This window comes from Lipotes vexillifer, unplaced genomic scaffold (genome assembly GCF_000442215.2).
Source record: "Lipotes vexillifer unplaced genomic scaffold, Lipotes_vexillifer_v1.1 scaffold439, whole genome shotgun sequence".
Lineage (NCBI taxonomy): Eukaryota > Metazoa > Chordata > Mammalia > Artiodactyla > Lipotidae > Lipotes > Lipotes vexillifer.
In genome coordinates, this window is record NW_006798732.1 from 3,173,596 (window position 1) to 3,199,473 (window position 25,878).

The 25,878-nt window shown below is 40.1% G+C and overlaps 1 protein-coding gene across 3 annotated transcripts in view; it reads right to left on the bottom strand.

Annotated features, from left to right (window-relative positions):
- Window positions 1-11,869, bottom strand: part of RAB18 (RAB18, member RAS oncogene family) — a 32,990-nt gene extending 21,121 nt beyond the window's left edge. Inside the window, exons 1-2 of one of the 3 annotated variants that reach the window (XM_007470912.1) lie at window positions 11,739-11,860; window positions 7,392-7,447 (exon numbers count right to left, since the gene is read on the bottom strand). In XM_007470912.1, the coding sequence (XP_007470974.1) occupies window positions 7,392-7,447; window positions 11,739-11,806 (124 nt within the window). In that variant the 5' untranslated portion in view covers window positions 11,807-11,860. Of the gene's footprint in view, window positions 1-7,391; window positions 7,448-11,738 lie in introns of all 3 variants that reach the window. The other 2 variants (XM_007470914.1, XM_007470913.1) reach the window with 2 other exon arrangements.
- Between the last annotated feature and the right edge of the window lie 14,009 nt (window positions 11,870-25,878).

Genomic DNA, 25,878 nt, shown 5'->3' on the forward strand with positions numbered 1-25,878 from the left:
GGAAACAACCCAAATGTCCTACAATGGGCAGATGACTTAACCAACTCCGAAATGGAATACAACCCACCAATAAAAAGGAACAAACTATTGACACGCAAAAACTCAGAGGCAGTTCAAAGGCATCATGCTAAGTGAAAAAACTCAGGTTGGAGGTTACACACGCTATTCCATCTATATGACATTCTCAGAAACACAAAACTATAGTGATAAAGACCTAGCAGTGGCTGCCAGGGAATAGAGACGGGGAAAAAGTGTGCCTGAAAAAAGATGGCACTAGGGGAACTCTTTTGGATGTTGGAACTGTTTGGTATCCTGACTGCGATACATTTGTTATAACACATATTAAATTCAAAGAACTCTATAGCCCCAAAGAAGTCAATTTTACTATATCATAATTTAAAAAATATTGCTATCTACTTGGAACATAATAGATCAAAAATACTTTCTGAAAGAATAAATTATCAGAGAACATGTAAAATTTCTGCTTCTTTCCAATTTATTTTGCTGCCGAAGACTGATTTTGTAAAACTGTTCCATGGGCTTTTAAAATAATTAGTTCTTCATTCAAAATATTTCTTGACTGTGTTATTCTATTTCCCATGACCTTATTTGTTTCTTTTGGATCTATCTAATTATGAAAGAGATATAACAAATCTCCTAATATAAATGTATTTTCATCAAATTCTTCTCTTGTGTTTGAAACAGATTTGCTTTTATATATCACTTCTGTGTTTGGTGCCTACTTGTTTATGACTATTATAGCGGTTTTGTTAATTAATTTGGCTTTTCATCATTACATAATATCCTATTTGATTTTGTCCAGTGCATTAGCCCTGAATTCTACCTTAAATCATGTTATATTACCACCTCTACTTCTATACTGGTGCATCCCTTTATTTCAACCTTTCCATATTTCTTTTAAGTACTTTTCAACTCCAATCTGGCAATCTGAATTATTAAGAGAATTGGGCCCATTTACATTTAATTAACTGATAAATCTAATTTTGCTGCTTCCCTCTTATGTTTAGCATTTCTGACATTCTGTTCAAATCTCTGTTTGATCTTTTTCATTGCTGAGTTGTATTTCTGTGCTGTAATTAAAAGAATACCAAGCCAGGAGGCTGGATTTAGTCTCAGCCCCTCTTACTAAGGTCTCGATAGCCAAGAGCTTATTAATTAATCTCTTTAAGTCAATTTCCCCCTTCTCATGAAAGAATATAAAAATTCCTGGTTTATCTGCTATTTAGTTATTTTGGGGGAGGGGGTAGAGGATAAGCAGAGAGGGGGCATCAAGACAGATACGATAAAAGCTTTAAGGATCCAAGGAGAACAAGATTAGGAAGACCTAGATCCCCAAGTCTCAGATTACAAACAACTTAAAAAGTATTAACAATGAAATGTGCTAAGTGCTCTGCTCCCCCAGAAGACAGAGCTGAGAAGGAGTGAGCACTGGAGGCGAGGAAAGACGGTGAACAAGGTTACGAAGATCCAAGTCTGGGAAATGAAGACACACCAGGCCTTTCCGTGGAGGCTACTTAGAGGGAAAAACGGTTATGATGCCTGATGGTCTTACGGCGGCTAGCAGTAGCAAGATAAGAACATCTGGAGGGGAAAGAGGGGTGTGGAGGAAGGTCTTGTCAGGAGTAGGCTAAATTCTGAGGCTAACCTGACTCTTGCAGATGGACATGAGGCTGGCAGAGGGGTGGGTGGCTCTACTCCAAATGGAAGTCATTATCCAATAAATAAGAAGTAAAACGACCAAAAAAAGCCTGGAAATTAGGAAACACATTCCTAAATCAAAGATTTCAAATATTCAAAGAGGAAAGCAAAACTGAAAATTTAAACTATGCAGAGAGCAATGAAAAACAAACAGCCTATCACAACCTATGGGACACAGTAAAATGTGTTCTTAGAGAACATCTTTAATTAAAGAATAAAGACTAAAAAGAAGGGAACTTAATACTCAAGAAACTAACAAAATAAACCAAAATAAAAGTAGGAAGGAGAAAGAGGGGGGAAATAAAGCAATTCCTCAAACAATAAAATAGATACATTCCTTAAGGAAAAGACAGACCAAAAAAATGTACAAGTTTAGAAATGGGGGAACATAAACACAGATAATGAAGAGTTTAAGCGAATCCGACAGGGACTTCCCTGGTGGCCCGGTGCTCCCACTGCAGGGGGAACGGGCTCCACCCCTGGTCGGGAACCAAGAACTAAGATCCTGTGTGCTGGCCAAAAAAAAAGAAAAGATACTACATGCAACTAACTTAACAAGTGAGTTGGGATTTTCCTTCCTAGCTGCACTCCTAAGACTGTCCTAAGAAACAGAGAACCTGAAGAGGCTGTAACAGTGAGGAAGAAGCTGGATCAGACTGACTCAGGTGAAATATAACCTTCACAGAACAGATAATTCCAGTAGTATTTAAGCAAGTAAGGACAATTTTAAAAGACGGAAAGCTCCTTCATTGTATAAACTAATACAACTTTAATACCAAATTCTGATTTTTTAAAAATACAAAAAAGAAGAGTCCATCTTACATATAAAAATAGATGTAAAAATTCTAAATTAGTCAACAGAATCCAGAAATACATCAAACAAAATGAGTGAAGGCTTATCTAGGAAAGCAAGGACATTTCAGTATAAAAAGGTCTATCGACCATTAGTCAGTGCTGAAAAGGCATATGAAAAACATTACAACCTTTCCTAATAAAGCCTCTCAGTAGAATGGAAGAAAGAAACAATCTATATATGATCAAGACCGTTTGTCATTATTCTAAATAAAGAAATGTCAGAGCCATTTTTATTACTTTAACATGTTTAATTGAATGAAATATTATGAAATAGAATAGTTCTATTTTAGTTTCTGAATTATCTCATATTCCCAAGTATTTTAACAAGTTTATGTTGTGGCGTTAAGCAAGATGTATAAACTACTTTGCATTTTAATTAAATTATCTTTCTGTTAAGTAAGCCCAAACTATAAGGTAACTTGTGGATGAAATCTATCTGACACCTGCCCTTAGAAGCCAAACAGTCATGGGTATTTCTAAAAACTTACCAAGGGAGTGATAAGAATCACTGATCTAAAGTCAACCAACAACAAACAAAATTTGTCTAAATTTAGTTGAAATGTTATCAACCCTCAAAAAACACTTTCACATATTGTAACAATTATAAGTCTTCGAGATTAAGAAATAGTTTGTGAGCCTGTCTTAAGTAGAGAGCCAGTTTTAAATTTTCTAATTTTTTTATTTGAAAATTTTTATTTAAAGTGCTCTTTTTGTATTCAAAGTTACCTAAAATAGGGTAAATTAAAAAAACAAAAAGCAAATTTTGCCTATTTAATCATACTATGTAAAGTTAATGTAACTACTTTCTATATCCATGCTTAAGTTTCAACCAATTGTATCTATGCAGTTGATTAAACACCTCAGGTAAAGACCTGATTAAGCACCATCTTATGGCCTGACCATAGCAAAAAGAGAAATCTAATGCTTATTATTTTCCCCCCAAACATTCCCATGTAACAAACAAAAACCTGGTCAAAATATTCTTCCAATTTTGTCTGTGCGTGTTTATTTTTAGGTCAGAGTTGGATTATATGTCATTAAATATTGGTTGTGTTTCATTATGTTTCTTCTTTTAAGACTCAAACATACTATGTAAAATCTCTTTTTCTGATTTCCACATCTGTCATTTTCTCACTCTAATTTGTTTTAATATTCTTATTCACTTTGGTAAATTCTACCCACTTTTGCATTCCTAGCTTCTATGTTCTTTATTGTGTTTCCCAGTTTCTACTGTCCCTTGTGATCCTTCCAATCTCACCTTCATTTCAGTGATGGTTCTATTTTCTTATCTTTTCTTTCTTTCCACTCAATCAGCTCACACTGCATTTTCTCATGTAGTCGCACTATCTCTTCCCCGACCTCTTATATCACTGTTTTGTGCTCTCACTGATAAATATTTCCATTAAGGCTTTTAAATTCATGGCAAAATGTTTGGTCATTATTTTCATCTTCTTTACAGCAATATTTTTTTCTGGTGAGGATTCTTCAACTGTCCTTTGTTTTTCCATTCCTTTCTTCCTTTTCGATTCCTGAATGGTGGTAGTGGCCTTGAGCTGGATTATTTTTTACTAAGTCATAGTTGAAAGTGGTGAGGTTTTCCTGGACAAGCTATTTGCAGGAGGTTCATGCAGAAAGCCATAGTGGATCAGTTCTGCACTGGAAAAATTTTGTCTTGATTCAGGGTTTTACATGAGAATCAGTTAGTTTTTTATTTCTCAACATTCAGAGGAGATAGGCAACCTTGAGGTTTTTCAAAGGCATCTATCTCCTCCCCTACTGCTACAGAGACAGACAAAATGCAAAAATGGCTGGTTTGTATGACTCCTTGTTTGGCTTCACCTTCCCAACTTCTTAAAACCAAACCAGATGCAGGGCAACTCCTGCCATTAGCTTAAGAAGCCATTTTGCTTTTACAAACAAGGGATATAGGTTTTGCACCTCACAGTGGGCCTCTCAACCTCATGAAGCACCTCTTGCTGGCTCCGAGCTCTGCAGCCCTGGCATCGCCTACTTTCTCCTACAGGCGGCCTGTCTGGTCCCCACTGCTCTTGGCAGCCATTCCACCTATTTTGTGGGTTGGTGTTTTAGCTGCCTTCTAGTATAGTGGTCTACGGGGTTGGCGTTTTAGTTTCTCCCTCTCTTTGTTATTAGTCAATTGCCAGAAAGCAAAAGATGAAAATGCCAACTCTATAGTACCATCTTCAAACCCCAAATCCAATAATTACCTTAATAGAGTATTTTATACAAGACAGAAACTTGAGTGTCTCACTGTATTACTGAAAGATAAAGGTGTGCTTTCCTTACTATTATACTGTGAGGTAAATACTAATTTTCATATGGCCATTAACAACTGGACTAATTATTTTTATTTCAAAAACTCATGTATATTGGTTATAACCTAGGGCAGAAAATTATCTGATGCCGAAATGTAAAAGATACTTTTCAAGGCCCAAGGCCCATTGGGGGAACAAATTATGTATATTCTCATCAGTATGCTACAATCTTAGTATTTGCTTTTAAAGCAAAGCCTTTTTAGTAATAAAGACAACGAATGATCTGTCAATCTGCAAGTCCCCAGTTACATTTGGGTTTGAAATGAAGACAGATAATTTATAATATATATAAGATCACTCCCTTAGGAAAATTTTAACTCTAGGCAAGTTTATTTTCCTGCCAGTTATTATTCTTCTACTCCTCGCTTATCCAATACCAGGTATGTTCTGAACAAAATCAAGTTTTATTAATAACTGATTTTTTAAAGGAGCAAATGATATACCAAAACCAAATTAAATAGATTTTGAATTACTAGTGTTTTAAATGATTCCCTTTTACACACATAACAGTAAGTCTGTCAATGTTAACATGTCATCCAAAAGCTAAGTAATGCCTGATATAATTTATTAAACATTTAGAGGCACCGTGAGCTCATACTGATGGAAAGAAACAAAGAAGAACTCTTCTTTACAGAATTCTAAATAAGAAATGGAAATGGAAGGATGGAATTTGAAAAACCACGGCTGGACAACCACCATAGTTGGAATGACAGGTTGACAGTTTACAGTGGAGAGACTTGGTGTACATCATCTTAAGGAACCAAGTCCCATCACCAGTAATGGCACAGATATACACCATGCTCTGACAAGCACTTCTGAGGAATTCCTGACCAAAATGCATAACCTGAATCTAACCATGAGGACACACGGACAAATGCAATTGAAGGATATTCTACAATAACTGGCCTGTATGCGCTCTTCAAAAATGTCAAGGCCATGAAAGACATAGAAAGAGTGAAGAACTGTTCAGATTAAAAGAGACTAAGGAAAAATGACAACAAAATTCAATATGTGGGCTTCCCTGGTGGCGCAGCGGTTGAGAGTCCGCCTGCCGATGCAGGGACACGGGTTTGTGCCCCAGTCTGGGAAGATCCCACATGCCGCGGAGCGGCTGGGCCCATGAGCCATGGCTGCTGGGCCTGCGCGTCCGGAGCTTGTGCTCCGCAACGGGAGAGGCCACAACAGTGAGAGGCCCGCGTACCACAAAAAAAAAAAAAAAAAAAATTCAATATGTGATGCTGGACTGGATTCTGGACCAGAAACAATTCTTTTTCTCTGGTATATAAGACATTCATGGGACAACTGATGAAATCTGTCTGTGTACAGGAGAACTGTATCCATGTTCATCTAGAAAATACACATTAAAGTACTTAGAGGTTAAAGACACTGAAGACACTGTCTGCAATTTTCTCTCAAACAATTTGAAAAAAGCAAGAATACTGTGTATGTGTATGTAGACAGTGAAAGATAAGGCATATGTGATAAATGTTAACATTTGAGGAATCTGATTAAGATATACAGGAATTCTTTGAACTATTTTTACAACTTTTCTCCAAGTATGAAATTATTTAACAATAAAAAGGAAAAAAATCAACCCAGTTAATAGAAACTATTTTGCCTAATAATAACACAAGGATCATCTTTACTACATTCTACTCAGCAGATCATGAAATTTTAGAGCTGGAAGAAAAATGTATTCTCTCACCAAAATTCCTCAACTTACAGAAGACAAGGAAGTGAATGACTTGCTCAAGATGACAACGTTCAAGGCAGAGCCAAGACTATTATCCTGCTCTGACTCAGCTCTTCCTACTGCTGCAAGCTGTCTCTTGTTCCTTTACATTGTCACCTACTCCCTAAACATGTGACAACAGAATATTTAGCTCTATCTTCTCATATATCCTAATAAGCTGGTGTGACAAACCACTTTCAGGCAATCTAAATTTCATTTTTAAAAGGCATTTATGTATTACTGCTTCTAACAGTCTTTAATAACTAATATCAATAAATATGCTGCCAGAATACATGCCAGATACTGTACTGAGTGCTAAAAATACAAAATTAACACACTCTACTGCTGGGTGATGCTGCTAGGTCCATTATGACACAGACCAAGTCTGCATTATTGAACATTATAACCCACCTCTTAGGACAGTGCCTGGCATGCAATAAACATTCAAATGACTGTATGCTGCTAAATAACAGACAACCCATAGCACAGGATTGTGTATACAGATAATCGTAATATCCGCAGTGTTAACAAAGTACCACGAGACAACAGAAAGGACTTTTGTTTGCTTGGTGAGATCTACAAAGGCTTCAGAAATTTAATGACTACCAAAGTTAAGACTTGAAAGACAAATAAGATTTTGACAGACATGGAAGCAATGGGGTGGTGAGAGGATGGGTAGGGGGAGTTAGATGAAACAGCCTGAAGCAAGAAAATATTTGGCATTTCTACTAAATTTTTAAACATAGGCTTACCTATTGTTGCTGCCAGCTCTGGATCAAAAGTATCATCTGTGAACCTCAAGAGCAGGCTAAAAGAGATGTTAAGAAGACAGATTAGTAATTTGGCTTTTCTTTCTAATCACTTGATAAATCTTCCTGATTGTTTTATTTTGTCACTAGTTAGACGCAGATAAGAATAGCTGATGTAGCCCGCTCCCAGAAATACAGCCTCAGTGCAGGTATATACAGAGGAATTAAATTATTAGAACGGCAATTAAAGAGTCCCAAAAGCAAAGTAGTTTTTACTTGAAAATATGTTCCCTATGCTCCCCTGCTCAATTCCCCACGTGTGAAAACGACTGTGTTTTTTGCTTTTTTATAACTGTATTGGTATGTCCTTCTGAGAAAATGATATTAGCAAACATGTGACACTTTAACTGACATGGACAAAAAGGGGAAAAGTTAAGTCTTTTGGAATGCAACAAATTAATTTTTTAAAAAATCTAATGCATAATTCACTCCGAATTCAGGTAAAAACAGAAAGGTGTGAAGTCTAGCATTTTGAAACAAGTAGTAAGACTATTACGCAAGTGGAAGGAGACATAATAAAAAGCGAAGGCAGAAAGGTCACATGATGGCCAGAGCAGGTGGCCTCCGGCAAATGCTGGGTAGGGTGTATGAAATCAAGGAGGCAACATGGAGCCACCAAAAGCTTTCACCGAAAGGAATGGCAGGAACTTCTCTTTATCTTGAAAACTTAACGCCAGCAAAAAAATGCAAGAAAAACAACAGAAGACAACTGCCATGATTATAGTGAGAGATCATGAAGGACTAAACCTAGGAAATGGTAAAGAAACTAGAAAGGAAGGCATGAAACGAAAAGATACCATGAGAGTACTGCAAGATTTTGTCTCCCAGAATTATTTTGTTTAACATAAGGCAGAAGTGTCAGTTATTAGCTGTTCAAAAATAAAATCTAAGCTTTTGTTAAAGCCCTAGATTTATAAAATTAATCAACTGCCCCTCACGTTATCTCCTAAGTAGGGCGAGACCATTCTATTGACCTATTTGCATTAATAAAATCAAGACAATAGCTGTCTCATGTCTGAATTGCAGCAAAACAATGTATGAATATTTCTATAGATTATAATTATTGCTGCTAAAGATTTTTTTTTTGTCCACAGGGTTGCAAAACGTAATGGCCTCTTGGTAGTTCCCGAACCCAGTGTCATTAATTCTATTTGAAGGATTAACTCTCCGTTTCCTGGTTTTGCTTTTTGTTGATCATAAAACCAGCACCACAAAAGCAAAGTAAAAAGAATCATATTGTAGGTTTTTCTACTTAACATTGAACACTCTTGACTATAACTCATTTTACTTACCTCCAACATGAATTAGGTGACAGCACTAATAAGAATCTTAAAACACTACTCATGAGAATTTTCTTCTCTCCCCAACATTAAACTTCAAATCAATAAAAGTGAAGATTTCACTAAAACTTTCAGTTACTCACAATTTAAGAATAGAAAGGTTGTGTATCTATACTCAGTCACCGAAGAAAATATTATTACAAAAACACAGAACCTTGCTGAGTAGTAATAATAACACCATAATAACATAAATAATAACAGTGGTATTGGCTATTATTTATTAAACATCGACAATGTGGCAGACACTGAGCCAGTGGTTTTTCTTGGCTTGTCATTATGGTATTTTGTCAGGAAAGAAAAGGGTTTAAAGCAACAAATTTTAATACAGACTTCGAGTATAAGGCAGCAGATCTTAGCCAGGGGTAAACTATTAGCTCGAAATGTATTCTAAATTCTATGTGTACATTTTTCTAGGCAGGGAGTCTATTTCTCTATTAGATTTGACAGGAACCCACAACCCGAAAATGATTAAGAGCCACTGCTCTAAAGGATGTACGTTTAAGCCTTCATATTTTCAAAGTTAAAGGAGCAAAATGCTCTCCATGTAGAGCTATAGATGGAAGGAGACCACCAATCCACTTGGAGACCAAATCTGTAATTAATCAGTGCGATTATAACTAACACGCATTTCTCAATTTACAAATGAAATTTGTCAAAAAGGATGGGATATAAGGGGCACAGGAGGGACAGCAATTTAAATAACAGAAGGTCTCTATAATCCCTCCCAGTCTCTGAAACACCTGGGTACTTCACTTCCCTATGGCTATAGCCACGGAATCAAAGACCACTGCACATCTAACACTTGATAGGGCCTGAGAGATTTCTACCCAACCTCACTTTTCGAACAAAGAAATGAAGGCCTGGAGTGTCCGAGTGACAAAGGTCACACAAGTGGCAACACCAGTTTCGTCATTCTCGTCTCCTGGCTCCTCTCACACATGCTTATTACACTCCAAGTATGGAATAAACTGGAAAAATAACCCACTAGTTTGAATTAGTTAAGATGTCCTTTGTTGTGCAATGATTTCTCAACAACACAAGTGATACATCACTTCCACTAACTCTAGATTTATAAAGAAATAGAAACCATTGGTTAGAACAACCCTGTAAGATTATATCCATGACAAGTGTTTTTGTACTTACCTTAAAAAGATAGGCTTCTAAAGTCATTTATTCTCATCTTATCCAGAAAGTGTTCAAAGTTTTTTCCGTAGCTTATGACATACACCAAAAATGTATATCTAGCCAGAAAAATAAGCCAACTTTCTCCTTAAATGCAATCCTTTCTTGAAAGAGGTAAAGGTGTTAAAATTTTGCAGTGAGTAGTTGATAATTCACCACTAACTATTGAGAAGAAGTCTGGAGCATATTAGATCCAAATAAATTTGTTTGAGGGGAGGGAACCAGTAAATCCACTTAACAGATTTTACTCTAGAGGAAGAACTTCAGTTATGTGAACACTGCACTGCAGTTAGCTTTCAAGTAATCACCCATCTAACACATTTAGAAAAGGTGCCAATCAACCATGTTTGGGGCTGAACCACATGAAAGGACATTCAACCATTCCTAACTGCAAAATCAGCAATTTCATATGTCTTAACCTAAATGAGGGTCACATCTCAAGAAGAAAATGGTCACAAGGCCAAGGAATTCCTATTAAGACAATGTTTATATATTACCTAGCTTTTTAACCCTCAAATACAATAGATGGTGATCATGAAAATGATTTTATTCAGCCCTTTAAGTAACACACACACACACAAATCATACTATCTTTTTAGCCCATTAGTGTTTCATTAATTTATTCCTTCTTAGGTACAAATCCCTCACTCTAACATACAGAGTACATTAAATGAGAGAAACTATGAAAATGTACTGTCATGCTTTAAAAACACATAAAGTTTCAGAATATATTTACAGAGTAAGGTTTCAAATACTAAAGTATTTTTTAAAAAGTTAAGACTTCACGAAGTAATGTGAAGGATAAGTTTATCAGGAGGTATAGCTAAAATATGAAATTGCTTGCAGCTCCTGGAATTTGGATATTATTTGAAGGTCAAAGCAGCGTAGAATACAAGGAGCTCGTTATCATATGGCGAGGATACCTTCACCTGGACAACTTTGTTCCAGGATGTGGATGAAATCACAGCCCTCTTGCGATATGCCCCAGGCTCCACGTCTTCCCTTATACTCAACTCCACTGTCAACGTTATTTTCCCCCAAGAAAGCGTCAAGAAAGAAGAGACACATGCTAATGTGTTCTTTTACCTCTGTATGATGCGGCACAATGACAAGTAACAATCACACTTGATTTTCAAAAGCGGCCCACAGCTTAAGCTCTACCTTCTCAGGCTAAAGTGAATTATTTAAGCAACCAGAAGACTGAAGAGTTCTTTCACAGCTGACTCATTTAAAAAAAAAGAAAAAAGAAAAAAAAGCGGTTGAGGGGTGCACCATAATAGGCCAGGAATGCGACCTACGGCGTCGCGAAACTTCCCTTGCAGAACTTGACGCATTACGAGGCAGGCCGGCCGAAACCCCAGCGGTAGAGCTACACCTCTCAACTCGCGGGGTGCAGGGAGCCTGGCCCCGGGGCCCAGAGGCCTCGCCCTCGGCCGAACTCGGGCCCAAGCCCGCCCGCCGCGCCCTAGGCTCCTCTACAGCAAACCGCCGGCCGGGCGGCGGCCCCGGAGCTGTTTTCCTCTGGGTGCGACAGGAGGCGAAGCGATCCAGGGAGCCGGGCCTGGCAGAAGCCGTGGACCGGGTGGCGGGGTGGCGGGGCCGCGGGGCCGCGCAGCGAGAAGGCCCGGAGGCCGCGGGCGGAGGCCGCCCCAGCTCGGGCCGCGCCCGGCCGTCGCCGTTTACCGTTCCCGCCGCGGCCCAGGTGACAGCGGCCACCGAGACGGGAAGGGCCCTGTCACCCTTGTCACGGCTCGCAGAGCCGCCTCACCTGGACTTGCCCACGCCACTCTCGCCGATGATGAGGATCTTCAGGGTGGTCAGCACGTCTTCGTCCATCCTGACCCTGCTCCGCTCGGCTCACAGCTGGCCGCCCTGCTCTGCCTCTCAGCCCTTCCCCAGGGGGAGCTGCCGCGCATGCGCCCCGCCCCGCCGGGGCCACTTTCCTTTCACACCGGGTGCTTAGGTTGCAGGAGCCCCGCACGCCCGGGTTCCGCCTGGAGGTAGCTCTGCGTCGGCGCAAACCCAAGTCCCAGGTGTCCTTCCGGGGAGGGCAACTCCTCCCTTGCGCAAGCGCAGAGGGAGAGCGCCGGTTGTGATTTCACCCGGTTTGCAGATTCTTCCGCTTCTCCAACCCTCACTTAACCGTCCTTCCTTGGTGCACGTACTCGGAAGAGGACTGAGTCAGGGGAGTATGGTGCTCTTTGATTTCAATAGCTGCTCAAAACAGCTGCATTGCAGTGGCAAGAGTCTTGTGCGCGAAGGCAGTATTATCTTAGTTTTAGGTCCCAGCCACCGTATAACCGCTTTGCATTACCTAGACTTCTGAGTCTGTTCCCCTCAGTCGGCACAATTATACTTCTAAGAACAAGACCGGCGTCTTAGAATTATTATGAAGGTTAAATGAGTTAATTTCGGATGGCACTTTGTAAACTCAAGTGCTCTATAAAAGGTGTGATCTGGTATTATTAACTTCCTGGCCGTTTGACAAATACCATTCACACCTCACTTCATGTTCAGAGAGATGTAAACCTCACATAGATCAGGTGCATACAGATCTCTGGTGGTGCAACTCAAGCTAACTGTTACTCATAAGAGCTGCTACACCACAACTGCAGGAAAGTATGTACATGCTTTGGTCTTCTTGGCAAGCTGTAACTCTTAGTGAGGGCGCCAAACCTCATGTATAGTAACTAACAAAGTGCCTGGTATGTGACAGACGCTAAATAAATATTAGCCTCCCATCTTCTTTTACCTGCAGCTAATGCCAGATACAATAGATATTTAATTAAAGAATACATGTTAATAAAAGTTAAAATAAATTAAGGAAATAATCTTTTTTAAATACCCGGAAAAGCTCTTGTGTTAGATACCCAAATGGTACCCCACCCGCCGATACCCTTCTCTGCCTTCAGGTCTTTGCTCTAATGTTGCCTTCCTGTACACACTACTCGAAATCTGCAAATCCTTCCAACATTCCCTATACCTCTTTCCATTGTTTTTCTGCATGTACTTACTGCGCTCCGATATATATTCTACTACTTTGTTCACTGTCTAATCTTCCCCAAAGAAAAGGGAAGCTTCATGAAGGCAAGGATTTTTGTTTTGTTTTGTTCGCTCTACCCTCTGTGTCTAGAGTAGTTCCTGACATATAATATGTGCTAAATAAATATTTGTTAAATGAATTAATTGAATGAACATTCTTCCATTCCTAACTTTGGAAGGTGATGTCAACCAGGCAACCTCAACCTCTCAAAATAGCACTTGAAACCTCAATCAAGACTATGCAGCCTACTTTTGGCCATGGCATCAAGAACTTATTAGTGAGACTCACAATATTGTCAAGTTCTCCTGCTCTGGGGCAGTGATTCTAAAAGTGTAGTCCCCAGATCCCTAGAGATCCCCTTCAGGGATGAACACAAGGTCAAACTATGTTCACAGTTATTCAAGATGCTGTTTACTTTTTTCACTCTGGTTCTTTGATACTACAGTGGAGTTTTCCAGAGGCTATATACAGTGTGATAGCAAAACAGATTGAAGGCAGAACCAGATCTTAGAATTCAGCTATTTTCTATTAAGCCAGACATTAAAGAGATTTGCAAAAACGTAAAATAGTGCCACTTTTTCACTAATTTTTTGTTTTAAAATAATTATTTTCATAAACATTTATACTAACTAGTAATAGGTTTATTATGTTTTAAGATGGTTTAATACATATGTTTAAAATTTTCTCAGTTCTAATTTGAATAGTAAATATGAAGAGTCATCAGCTCTTTCAAGTCCGCAATAATTTGTAACAGTGTACAATAATCTGTACAACCAAAAAGTTTGAGAACTGTTGCATGGCACAGCTGCCAAGACGTCTCCACGTGGGTCTGTCCAGGTGCAGAAAACCAAGCTAAACATGAATCATGCTGACGTCATCGTCTTCTCCTCTGTACTAGCTTTTCCTCCTGATTTCCTTTTTAAGGAATGACATTAACAGCCACACACCTTCCTCAGCCTCACTACCCGCATCCCTTAAGCATCCCGAAATGTATCCACTTTCTTCACTCCTACCATCACTGCTAATGTCAGGTCGCCACCTCAGTTTCTTGCTGGATCACCTGCCCTGTTAGCTGCCCCGCTGGCCTTCCTGCCTTCGTTCTTCTCTCCCCTCGGACTCTTGTCTACCCTGCAGCCAAAGTGGCAACTGCTGAAGTGCAAACCCAGTCCAGTCATCCCACCTTCTTTTTGTTGCTCACTGCCCTTCCAAGTATTTATTATTTTATCATAGGCCCTGGTTATCCCTCCAACCTCATCTCTTGCTATCTCACGCCTTGCACTATGTGTTCTGGCCAAATTAAACTCCTTTCATATTTCCAGTGAGCCGTGTTCGCCAGTCTCCAGGACCTTGTCATCCCTTCCGCCTGGAGTCCTCTTCTTTCCTCTGCCCCCAGTCCCATCCCTGCACATACACACACTTTTGCTTGGGCAGCTCCTACTCATACTCCATGTTCCAGCTTTTGGATCTATTTCTCTGGAATGATTTCTCAGGCCTCCCAGGTCAGCATTACATTGTGTTCCAATAGTGTCCTATGCGTCTATTGTGGTATGTACTCCACAGTATTATAATTGCTTGTTCTCCTACCAGAATGTGTGCTTCTTGAAAGCAGAATTGATTAGTGTCCTGTTCACTGTTCTGTCTCCAGCATGCAGTACAATGCCAAGCATAGAGTAGCTGCTCAAAAAATATTTGTAAATATAAAAACCTCAAATCAACTTCAGAAATTTGGAACAGTGAGGTCTTCTTATTTATTTGTTGCTTATATGGGTTGGAGTGTCTCTTGACTCTCTGTCTTGAACATTAGGGGAAGAAAAACCTCGGTAACTCTTAATGCACAACCATTACCAGGTATTGCTAGAAAGGAAGCAAGCATTCATGCACAGGTAAGGCAAGGTAGTATTTTTTGTGCTAAATAGGTGACACAGAAAATAAATGCTCCGGAAATTCAGGCAAGAGTAATTGATTACTGAAGCTTAGGGCCACCAGAAAAGGCTTCAGGAAGGAAGCAGGAGTTGAAAAGGGGTACAGTTTAGACAAGTGCAAGAAAGGAGGTACCGCTTCAGGCAGAATGAATCTAGCATAAACAAAGACATCAGGACTCTACGTAAAATAAAACCTTTTAGATGGATAAATCTGGCTATGTACAGGAAGAATTAAGGAACAGACAGGAGTAAAGACATTGTGGACAAAGAATGTCAGCTGCCATATCAGTAAACAAAGGATGTTGCCACCACCAAGCTGTCAGCTACTGCAGCCGCACCCAGAGGTGTACCCTGAGGGGGCTCAAAATCGGAAAGAAGAGGATACTGGCACTAGATAGTGAAGATGCATATCAAAGGAATGATTTCAATAAGCCCAGACTCCTGCATCTTCCCGTGCATAGAAAAAATGCTAAATCCGTTAAATTGAGATGTCTGTTTCTTTAATTAGCAGTAATCTTTTGATGTTTGATCACCTGTTTTATGCTTTTTTCCAAAAACTCATATATATGCTGGCTCTTTGCTTACCTCTTTGGAACAGTCCCTCAGAGCTATCTGAGAGACTGTATCCCTGGCTTAAGTCCTCTGTTAAGTCAACCAAATGTGATGAAAGAAACGGAAGAACAGCTTCAGGGCTAACAGCACGTTTTGACTTCCGTAAGAAAGTTGCTTTGCTTACTTGCATGGGGCAGGAAGAACCGGGTTCCTGATTGGCTCATTCAAAATTAAACAGCTCCCTCCCGCCTTGGGAACTTCCCGTCCTGTGAAGGGTATAAAGGCCTCCCCCGACTGTTAGTTGGGGTCTCACTCACTTCTCTCTGAGTGGGACCCTGTCCGGACAGTTTGTGTAAGCTTCTATACTTGTACTTGTATAAATCCTTTGCTAATCTTTCTGCTTGGTGTTGGTGATTCTCGAGTGTCCTTGGTTGGGACACGTTGCATTTACCGGGGAACTCGACTCCAGGCATGTGGCTCCCGGACCGCAACACAAATGAAGTGTAATTCTCACCTTTTAGATTGTGCATTTTGTTTTTAGTCCACAGCATGGAGACCTCATAGGAAATTAGGGGAAGACCTGAATGTGGTGGTGATGGGGGTTGGGAACTGGAAATGGAGGCATATATACAAATGACGCAAGGAACAATTGCCCCACGCCCAGTGAAGGATGAGGAGAAGAAAAGGGTGATCAAAATATCAAGAATTTCTCTACTATTGTAAGTCTCAGTGCCACCAATAAGCAGGAAAACTTATGACAGAAATGGTGACGAAAATGGGTTACATTTCAGCCAGGTTGAATTTTATGTGAAGGTACACCTTGGAGGAAAATTTTTTCAGAACCCTTTTAGAGCTGTGCTTCTGAAATTCAGGCCAGATAGCAAGACACCAAAACAGAAGAATCAGGAAGATGACATTCCTGGCCAACAGTCTGGCCTGGGGGATCTGTTTCCCATATGCACTGTTTTGTTTTGTTTTTAACATCTTTATTGGAGGATAATTGCTTTACAATGTCGTGTTAGTTTCTGTTGTATAACAAAGTGAATCAGCAATAGGTATACATATATCCCCATATCCCCTCCCTCCTGAGTCTCCCTCCCACCCTCCCTACCCCACCCCTCTAGGTGATCACAGAGCACTGAGCTGATCTCCCTGTGCTATGCGGCTGCTTCCCACTAGCTATCTATTTTACATTTGGTAGTGTATATATGTCCATGCCACTCTCTCACTTCATCCCAGCTGACCCTTCCCCCTCCCCGTGTCCTCAAGTCCGTTCTGCATGTCTGCGTCTTTATTCGTGTCCTGCCCTAGGTTCTTCAGGACCATTTTTTTTCTTTTAGGTTCCATATATATGTGTTAAAATATGGTATTTGTTTTTCTCTTTCTGACTTACTTCACGCTGTATGACAGACTCTAGGTCCATCCACCTCACACAAATAACTCAATTTTGTTTCTTTTTATGGCTGAGTAACATTCCATTGTATATATGTGCCACATCTTCTTTATCCATTCATCTGTCGATGGACACTGACGTTGCTTCATGTCCTGGCTATTGTAAATAGTGCTGCAATGAACATTGCGGTACGTGTCTCTTTTTGAATTATGGTTTTCTCAGGGTATATGCCCAGTAGTGGGATAGCTGGGTCATATGGTAATTCTATTTTTAGTTTTTTTAAGGAATCTCCATAGTGTTCTCCATAGTGGCTGCATCAATTTACATTCCCACCAACAGTGCAAGAGGGTTCCCTTTTCTCCCCACCCTCTGCAGCATTTATTGTTTCTAGATTTTTTGATGATGGCCATTCTGACAGGTGTGAGGTGATACCTCATTGTAGTTTTGATTTGCATTTCTCTAACGATTAGTGATGTTGAGCATTCTTTCCTGTGTTTGTTGGCAATCTGTATACCTTCTTTGGAGAAATGTCTATTTAGGTTTTCTGACCATTTTTGGTTTAGGTTGTTTGTTTTTTTGATATTGAGCTGCATGATCTGCTTGTATATTTTGGAGACTAATTCTTTGTCAGTTGCTTTGTTTGCAAATATTTTCTCCCATTCTGAAGATAGTCTTTTCGTCTTGTTTATGGTTTCCTTTGCTGTGCAAAAGCTTTGAAGTTTCATTAGGTTCCATTTGTTTATTTTTGTTTTTATTTCCATTTCTCTAGGAAGTGGGTCAAAAAGGATCTTGCTGTGATTTATGTCGAAGAGTGTTCTTCCTATGCTTTCCTCTAAGAGTTTTATAGTGTCTGGCCTTTCATTTAGGCCTCTAATCCATTTTGAATTTATTTTTGTGTGTGGTGTTAGGAAGTGTTCTAATTTCATTCTTTTACATGTAGCTGTCCAGTTTTCCCAGCACCACTTATTGAAGAGGCTGTCTTTTCTCCACTGTATATTCTTGCCTCCTTTATCAAAGATAAGGTGACCATGTGTGCGTGGGTTTATCTCTGGGCTTTCTATCCTGTTCCACTGATCTATATTTCTGTTTTTGTGCCAGTACCATACTGTCTTGATTACTGTACCTTTGTAGTATAGTCTGAAGTCAGGGAGTCTGATTCCTCCAGCTCCATTTTTCTTTCTCAAGGTTGCTTTGGCTATTTGGGGTCTTTTGTGTTTCCATACAAAATGTGAAATTTTTTGTTCTAGTCTGTGAAAAATGCCCTTGGTAGTTTGATAGGGATTGCATTGAATCTGTAGATTGCTTCAGATAGTATAGTAATTATCACAATGTTGATTCTTCCAATCCAAGAACATAGTATATCTCTCCATCTATTTGTATCATCTTTAATTTCTTTCATCAGTGTCTTATAGTTTTCTGCATACAGGTCATTAGGTAGGTTTATTCCTAGGTATTTTATTCTTTTTGTTGCAATGGTAAATGGGAGTGTTTCCTTAATTTCTCTTTCAGATTTTTCATCATTAGTATATAGGAATGCAAGAGATTTCTGCGCAATAATTTTGTATGCTGCTACTTTACCAAATTCATTGATTAGCTCTAGTAGTTTTCTGGTGGCATCTTTAGGATTCTCTATGTATAGTATCATCTCATCTGCAAACAGTGACAGTTTTACTTCTTCTTTTCTGATTTGGATTCCTTTTATTTCTTTTTCTTCTTTGATTATGTTGAGGTAAGTTCCCTCTATGCCTACTTTCTGGAGAGTTTTTATCATAAATGGGGGGGTTGAATTTTGTCGAAAGTTTTTTTTGCATCTATTGAGATTATCATATGTTTCTTATCCTTCAATTTTTTAATATGGTGTATCACATTGATTAATTTGCATATACTGAAGAATCCTTGTATTCCTGGGATAAACCCCTCTTGATCATGGTGTATAATCCTTATAATGTGCTGTTGGATTCTGTTTGCTAGTATTTTGTTGAGGATTTTTGTATCTATATTCATCTGTGATATTGGCCTGTAATTTTCTTTTTTTGTGACATCTGTGTCTGGTTTTGGTATCAGGGTGATGGTGGCCTAGTAGAATGAGTTTGGGAGTGTTCCTCTCTCTGCTATATTTTGGAAGAGTTTGAGAAGGTTAGCTCTTATCTAAATGTTTGATAGAATCGCCTGTGAAGCCATCTGGTTCTGGGCTTTTGTTTGTTGGAAGAATTTTAATCACAGTTTCAATTTCAGTGCTTGTGATTGGTCTGTTTATATTTTCTATTTCTTCCTGGTTCAGTCTCAGAAGGTAGTGCTTTTCTAAGAATTTTTCTGTTTCGTTGTCCATTTTATTGGCATATAGTTGCTTGTAATACTCTCTCATGATCCTTTGTATTTCTGCAGTGTCAGTTGTTCTCCTTTTTCATTTCTAACTCTGTTGATTTGAGTCCTCTCCCTTTTTTTCTTGATGAGTCTGGCTAATGGTTTATCAATTTTGTTTATCTTCTCAAAGAACCAGCTTTTAGTTTTATTGATCTTTGCTATTGTTTCCTTTGTTTCTTTTTCATTTATTTCTGATCTGATCTTTATGATTTTTTTCCTTAGGCTAACTCTGGGGTTTTTTTGTTCTTTCTCTAATTGCTTTAGATGTAAGGTTAGGTTGTTTATTTGAGATTTTTCTTGTTTCTTGAGGTAGGATTGTATTGCTATAAACTTCCCTCTTAGAACTACTTTTGCTGCATCCCATAGGTTCTGGGTCATCATGTTTTCATTGTCATTTGTTTCTAGGTATTGTTTTATTTCCTCTTTGATTTCTTCAGTGATCTCTTGGTTATTTAGTAGCGTATTGTTGAGCCTCCATGTGTTTGTATTTTTTACAGTTTTTTTTTTCCTGTAATTGATATCTAGTCTCATAGCGTTGTGGTCGGAAAAGATACTTGATATGATTTCAGTTTGCCTAAATTTACCAAATCTTGATTTGTGACCCAAGATATGCTCTATCCTGGAGAATGTTCCATAAGCACTTGAGAAGAAAGTGTATTCTGTTGTTTTTGGATGGAAATGCCTATAAATATCAATTAAGTCCATCTTGTTTAATGTGTCATTTAAAGCTTGTGTTTCCTTATTTATTTTCATTTTGGATGATCTGTCCATTGGTGAAAGTGAGGTGTTAAAGTCCCCTACTATTATTGTGTTTCTGTCAGTTTCCCCTTTTATGGCTGTTAGCATTTGCCTTATATATTGAGATGCTCCTATATTGGGTGCATAAATATTTACAATTGTTGTATCTTCTTCTTGGATTGATCCCTTGATCATTATGTAGTGTCCTTCTCTGTCTCTTGTAATAGTCTTTATTTTAAAGTCTAGTTTGTCTGATATGAGAATTGCTACTCCATCTTTCTTTTGATTTCCATTTGCATGGAATATCTTTTTCCATCCCCTCACTTTCAGTCTGTATGTGTCCCTAGGTCTGAAGTGGGTCTCTTGTACACAGCATATGTACAGGTCTTGTTTTTTTATCCATTCAGCCAGTCTATGTCTTTTGGTTGGAGCATTTAATCCATTTACATTTAAGGTAATTAGCGATACGTATATTCCTATTAACATTTTCTTAATTGTTTTGGGTTTGTTATTGTAGGTCTTTTCCTTCTCTTGTGTTTCCTGCCTAGAGAAGTTCCTTTAGCATTTGTTTTAAAGCTGGTTTGGTGGTGCTGAATTCTTTTAACTTTTGCTTGTCTGTAAAGGTTTTAATTTCTCCGTCGAATCTGAATGAGATCCTTGCTAGGTAGAGTCATCTTGGTTGTAGGTTTTTCCCTTTCATCTCTTTAAATATGTCCTTCCACTCCCTTCTGGCTTGCAGAGTTTCTGCTGAAAAATCAGCTGTTAACCTTATGGGTGTTCCCTTGTATGTTATTTGTTGCTTTTCCCTTGCTGCTTTTCATATCTTTTCTTTGTATTTAATTTTTGATAGTTTGATTAATATGTGTCTTTGTGTGTTTCTGCTTGGATTTATCCTGTATGGGACTCTCTGTTCTTCCTGGACTTCATTGACTATTTCCTTTCCCGTATTAGGGAAGTTTTCAACTATAATCTCTTCAAATATTTTCTCAGTCCCTTTCTTTTTCTCTTCTTCTTCTGGGACCCCTATAATTTGAATGTTGGTGCGTTTAATGTTGTCCCAGAGGTCTCTGACACTGTCCTCAATTCTTTTCATTCTTTTTTCTTTATTCTGCTCTGCAGTAGTTATTTCCACTACTTTATCTTCCAAGTCACTTATCCGTTCTCTGCCTCAGTTATTCTGCTATTGATTCCTTCTAGAGAATTTAAAATTTCATTTGTTGTGTTGTTCATCAATGTTTGTTTGCTCTTTAGTTCTTCTAGGTTCTTGTTAAACGTTTCTTGTATTTTCCCCATTCTATTTCCAAATTTTTGGATCACCTTTACTATCATTACTCTGAATTCTTTTTCAGGTAGACTGCCTATTTCCTCTTCATTTGTTTGGTCTGGTGGGTTTTTACCTTGCTCCTTCATCTGCTGTGTGTTTCTCTGTCTTCTCATTTTGCTTAACTTACTGTGTTTGGGGTCTCCTTTTTGCAGGCTGCAGGTTTGTAGTTCCCGTTGTTTTTGGCATCTGCCCCCAGTGGGTAAGGTTGGTTCAGTGGGTTGTGTAGGCTTCCTGGTGGAGGGGACTGGTGCCTGTGTTCTGGTGGTTGAGGCTGGATCTTGTCTTTCTGGTGGGCAGGACCGTGTCTGGTGGTGTGTTTTGGGGTGTCTGTCACCTTATTATGATTTTAGGCAGCCTCTCTGCTAATGGGTGGGGTTGTGTTCCTGTCTTGCTAGTTGTTTGGCATAGGGTGTCCAGCACTGGAGCTCGCTGGCCGTTGAGTGGAACTGGGTCTTAGCATTGAGACGGAGATCTCTAGGAGAGCTCTCTCCCACTGATATTACATGGGGCTGGGCGGTTTCTTGTGGTCCAGTGTCCTGAACTTTGCTCTCCCACCTCAGAGGTTCAGGCCTGATGCCCGGCTGGAGCACTAAGACCCTGTCAGCCACACGGCTCAGAATCCTTGATGAGTTCTCTCCGCCTGCCACAACTCCCTCCCCAATGGCCCAGTACGAAGGGCTGAGGTAGGTAGGAGGGGGCCTCATATGCACTATTATCCTTAAATTCCTAGGAAAAAAATAGTCATTTTTTCTCAGGCTTCAGACATTGTCCTTTTCTTTATGGATCCATCTTCTAGCATTAATTGTCATTTTCCTTACGGATCCATCTTCTAGTATTAAGTCTTTCTGCCATATTGAGAAGATATGATCAGCTCATAAAGGTACATCTAAGGGAATATTTTTAAGACCTGAAGCTTGGGATGACCTATGAGCAAGCCCAGTATGGAGGTAGGGATTGTAATTAAGAAATGACCTGGAGGTGTGATGGGAGGGCTTCTGGAGTCTGTGCTGTCTGCGACATGCCCACAGCAGCAGCCCCAGAAAGGGACAGGACAGCAAGGGAGAAAAAAAGATCAAATTTGGACCTTTGATTTTTCTGCACCTTTTTGCTGTTTCTCTCAGCATCGGTGCAGAGAAGACTAGAAATGCTGCTGGCAGAATTCACATGCTCTGAACAAGCACCAACACGAGCGTTGTGACTCATGGCTTGGATGGGGCTAATTGTGTCTGAGCGTAAGAGGCCTTTGTGGCTACAGCTCAGGTGCTCCTGGTGAGAAGAGCCGTACAGTACCCCTCTTCTCCCCCCACCCGAGCCCATTTGCCCCAGCTGAGCAGAGGCTCCAACAACCCCCGCCTTCCAGACAGCTCCAGCCTCTGCTGGTATGCACAGGAGCCTGGGTTTGCAGTCCAGGAGGAGTTGTTTTCTTGTGTGGCTGTTTTACTAAGGCCCCAGGGACTTGGGAGAGATGGGTGAGAGGGTAAGTCTCTGGAGGAGGTAGCTGGCCTGCCCTCTTGGCTCCGTGGGTGGGATTTCAACCCTAGGATAAGAAAGGTCAAGGTCAAGAGCTGGAGTAGCCAGAAGAGGCTTTGTTGCTTGACACAAACTGTGCTGTCTCAAGGCCCACGGGATGGGACAGCTCAGACTGGGAAGAGGGCCTTGTGCTGTAACTGACTCTAAAACCCACACAACATCACTTCCTACCTGCAATTCACATCCTTGATACACATGGAAGATGTCAGGACTTGTCCCATGAGAATATAACTTCTCAACCCAGTTGTATTGTCAAAGGAGTGTCTATTTAGGAATAGGCTGCCAGCCCAGCACCACATCAAAGCCTCTTGCCCTTTGCTCTCACCTCAGTGTGCTTGTGTTAAGTATGTCTATAGTTCCAGTATACCACGAGGCACTGACAAATACAGAACATGGCAAGTCTGGGCCCCTACCTGACTCTTGTCTACCTGGAGCTCTTGAGAGCACGGGTCTTCCCTACTGTCAGTGCTAGGGTGTCAGTGTCTTCTGGACATCTAGCCAGCTGGCTGGAAAATGCTTCCCACTTCATCCCTGCCAGCCCTATTTCCTGGAGGCTGGGTCTTGTTCTTGTTTTTCGCTAGTTCTGAGGTAATTCTGAGAACAACCTGGCTCTGTATCTATACTCCCACTGACCTCGTTCCAGAGCAAGTCTGTCCCTTGTCCTTTAGATCAGGTTCTCCTTGTTGATAAACTGGACTGAATCTGTCCACTTTTGTTAGTTTTGGTCTTTTATTGCTAGAAAAACTCTCCCACCTTCTATTTATGATATTTTTATATCTGCTTTGTGCCTTATCGCACTGACTAGCATTTCAGAAAAAAATATTAAATAATAATGAGAATAATGTGCATCACTTTTTTCTAGTTCCTGATTTTAATGGGACTGCCTATAGAGTTTCACCTATTGTTTGTTATTCCTCATAACTTATTAATGTAATATAATAATGGATTTTGTTATATTATTCTATGCCGAGATAAATCTTGACTGATTTTGGTAAGTTATTCCTTTATATACTGTTCAATGATATTTTCTGGCATTTCATTTATGAGTTGGCATATATAAATACATTCCGAAGTGAGACTGATTTACTTTCACTTAGCCATGAAAGAGCACAACAGCATCGTTCTAAGATAATCACAGGTAGAGTATACATACAGGCAATTCTTTGTGGCAGGGCTTATTGTGGTAGACATCTGCTGTTTCTTCTACTTTCCCTTCTTCTTGCTAGCACTCTCCTAATTTCCTCGGGAAATGCCTCCCTCAGTGTCATTTGGGAAACGATCTCCATGTCACTAGTTTTAGGAAGAGGCACAGGGCCAAGGCCTGGCTCATCAGCTCAGTCCCCTAGTCAAAGTGATTTAATTCATGGATGGACACATGACTCAATGGGATGAAATTCTAACACTCTTATTGAAATTGTCGCAAGAGAGAATTGCATTTTACAAGAGCTGCTGAGAGGTTAGAACATGGGAGTGGAGCTATTGGGAGCCCTGTAGCTATCATGGATAAGGAACATGAATGGAATAGAACCCAGAACCCAGAGGAAGAAAGTAGGGCCTAGATGTGGAGCCAGAGAGCTCCTGATCAACCTGATTGAGCCAGTTACGCACAGATCTTTCTGTTACGTAAGCCAGAAGTTTCCCCTTTTAAAGAAAATTAGGCAATATTTTAAACATATAGATCAGAGTAGTGAATAATACAATGAAACCCAGTTTTATCAAATCTGTTAAGCATCCATACTTTAGATGTTTTTAAAAGAAAGCATTAAACATTAAAGACAGGGCTTCCCTGGTGGCACAGTGGTTGAGAGTCCGCCTGCCGATGCGGGGGGACACGGGTTCGTGCCCCGGTCCGGGAAGATCCCACATGCCGCGGAGCGGCTGGGCCCGTGAGCCATGGCCGCTGAGCCTGCGCGTCCGGAGCCTGTGCTCGGCAACGGGAGAGGCCACAGCAGTGAGAGGCCGGCGTACCGCAAAAAAAAAAAAAAAAAAAAACATTAAAGACAGATTTGAGATACGCTGTGTGCTTCTCCCTGATCCCTCCTCTCAACCCAGAGACAATTACTGTCATAAATTCAGGGTTTATCATGTCCATACATGACATTATATTTTTACTACCTATCTAGCTATCCTTAAACTTTTTTACATATTTTTAAACTTCATAATTTTATCAAATTATACAGATACTTCTTCAACTTGACATTTTCATTCCATGTTATGTTTTGGAGATTTAACTGTTATGAGTTGCAGCTCTAGTTCACTTAAAGTGCTGTATTCTAAATTCCATAAAGCTATGTATTCATCATTCTTTTTTTTGTTTTTTTTTGCGGTACGTGGGCCTCTCACTGTTGCGGCCTCTCCCGTTGCGGAGCACAGGCTCCGGACGCTCAGGCTCAGTGGCCATGGCTGACGGGCACAGCCGCTACGCAGCATGTGGGATCTTCCCGGACCGGGGCACGAACCCGTGTTCCCTGCGTCGGCAGGCGGACCCTCAACCACTGCGCCACCAGGGAAGCCCTTCATCATTCTTTGATGTTCTGGTATTTTGCTAGTATATCTTCTTTTCCCTCTAGTCAGGTTGAGTATGAGTTTCCCTTACTTGTCAACCAAAGAGTTCTGATTGACCCTTTCAGGAAACATCTTAAAGTGCCCCATGTATCTCTCTCTTTGAGGTGCCTAAAATCCCAACCATCAGCAGCAATCTTGGTTAAGGCATTGCTTTTGGAAGTCTCTCATAAAGTAAAGGTATTATCCAGGAAGAGCCAAAGGCGAGCTCACCACATTTTGCAAGGTGCATAGAACTGTTGCCGCTTTGGTCAGCTACCTCCTAAAATAAGACAGGGCCTTGGGTGGAGAGCAGTAGGCAACCCTCTTTATGCGAGAGTCTGAAGGAGAAAGGCTTGCTCTGGGTTGTAACTGGGGGAGACTGGGGATCCAGGGTTGGCCTAAGGGGCACCAGCCACCTGAGAAGGGTTAGCAGCTTTGCCTTAGAGGAGACATAGAAGGTTGATGTTGGTTGTGAAAGGCAGCAAGTTCTAATGAGAC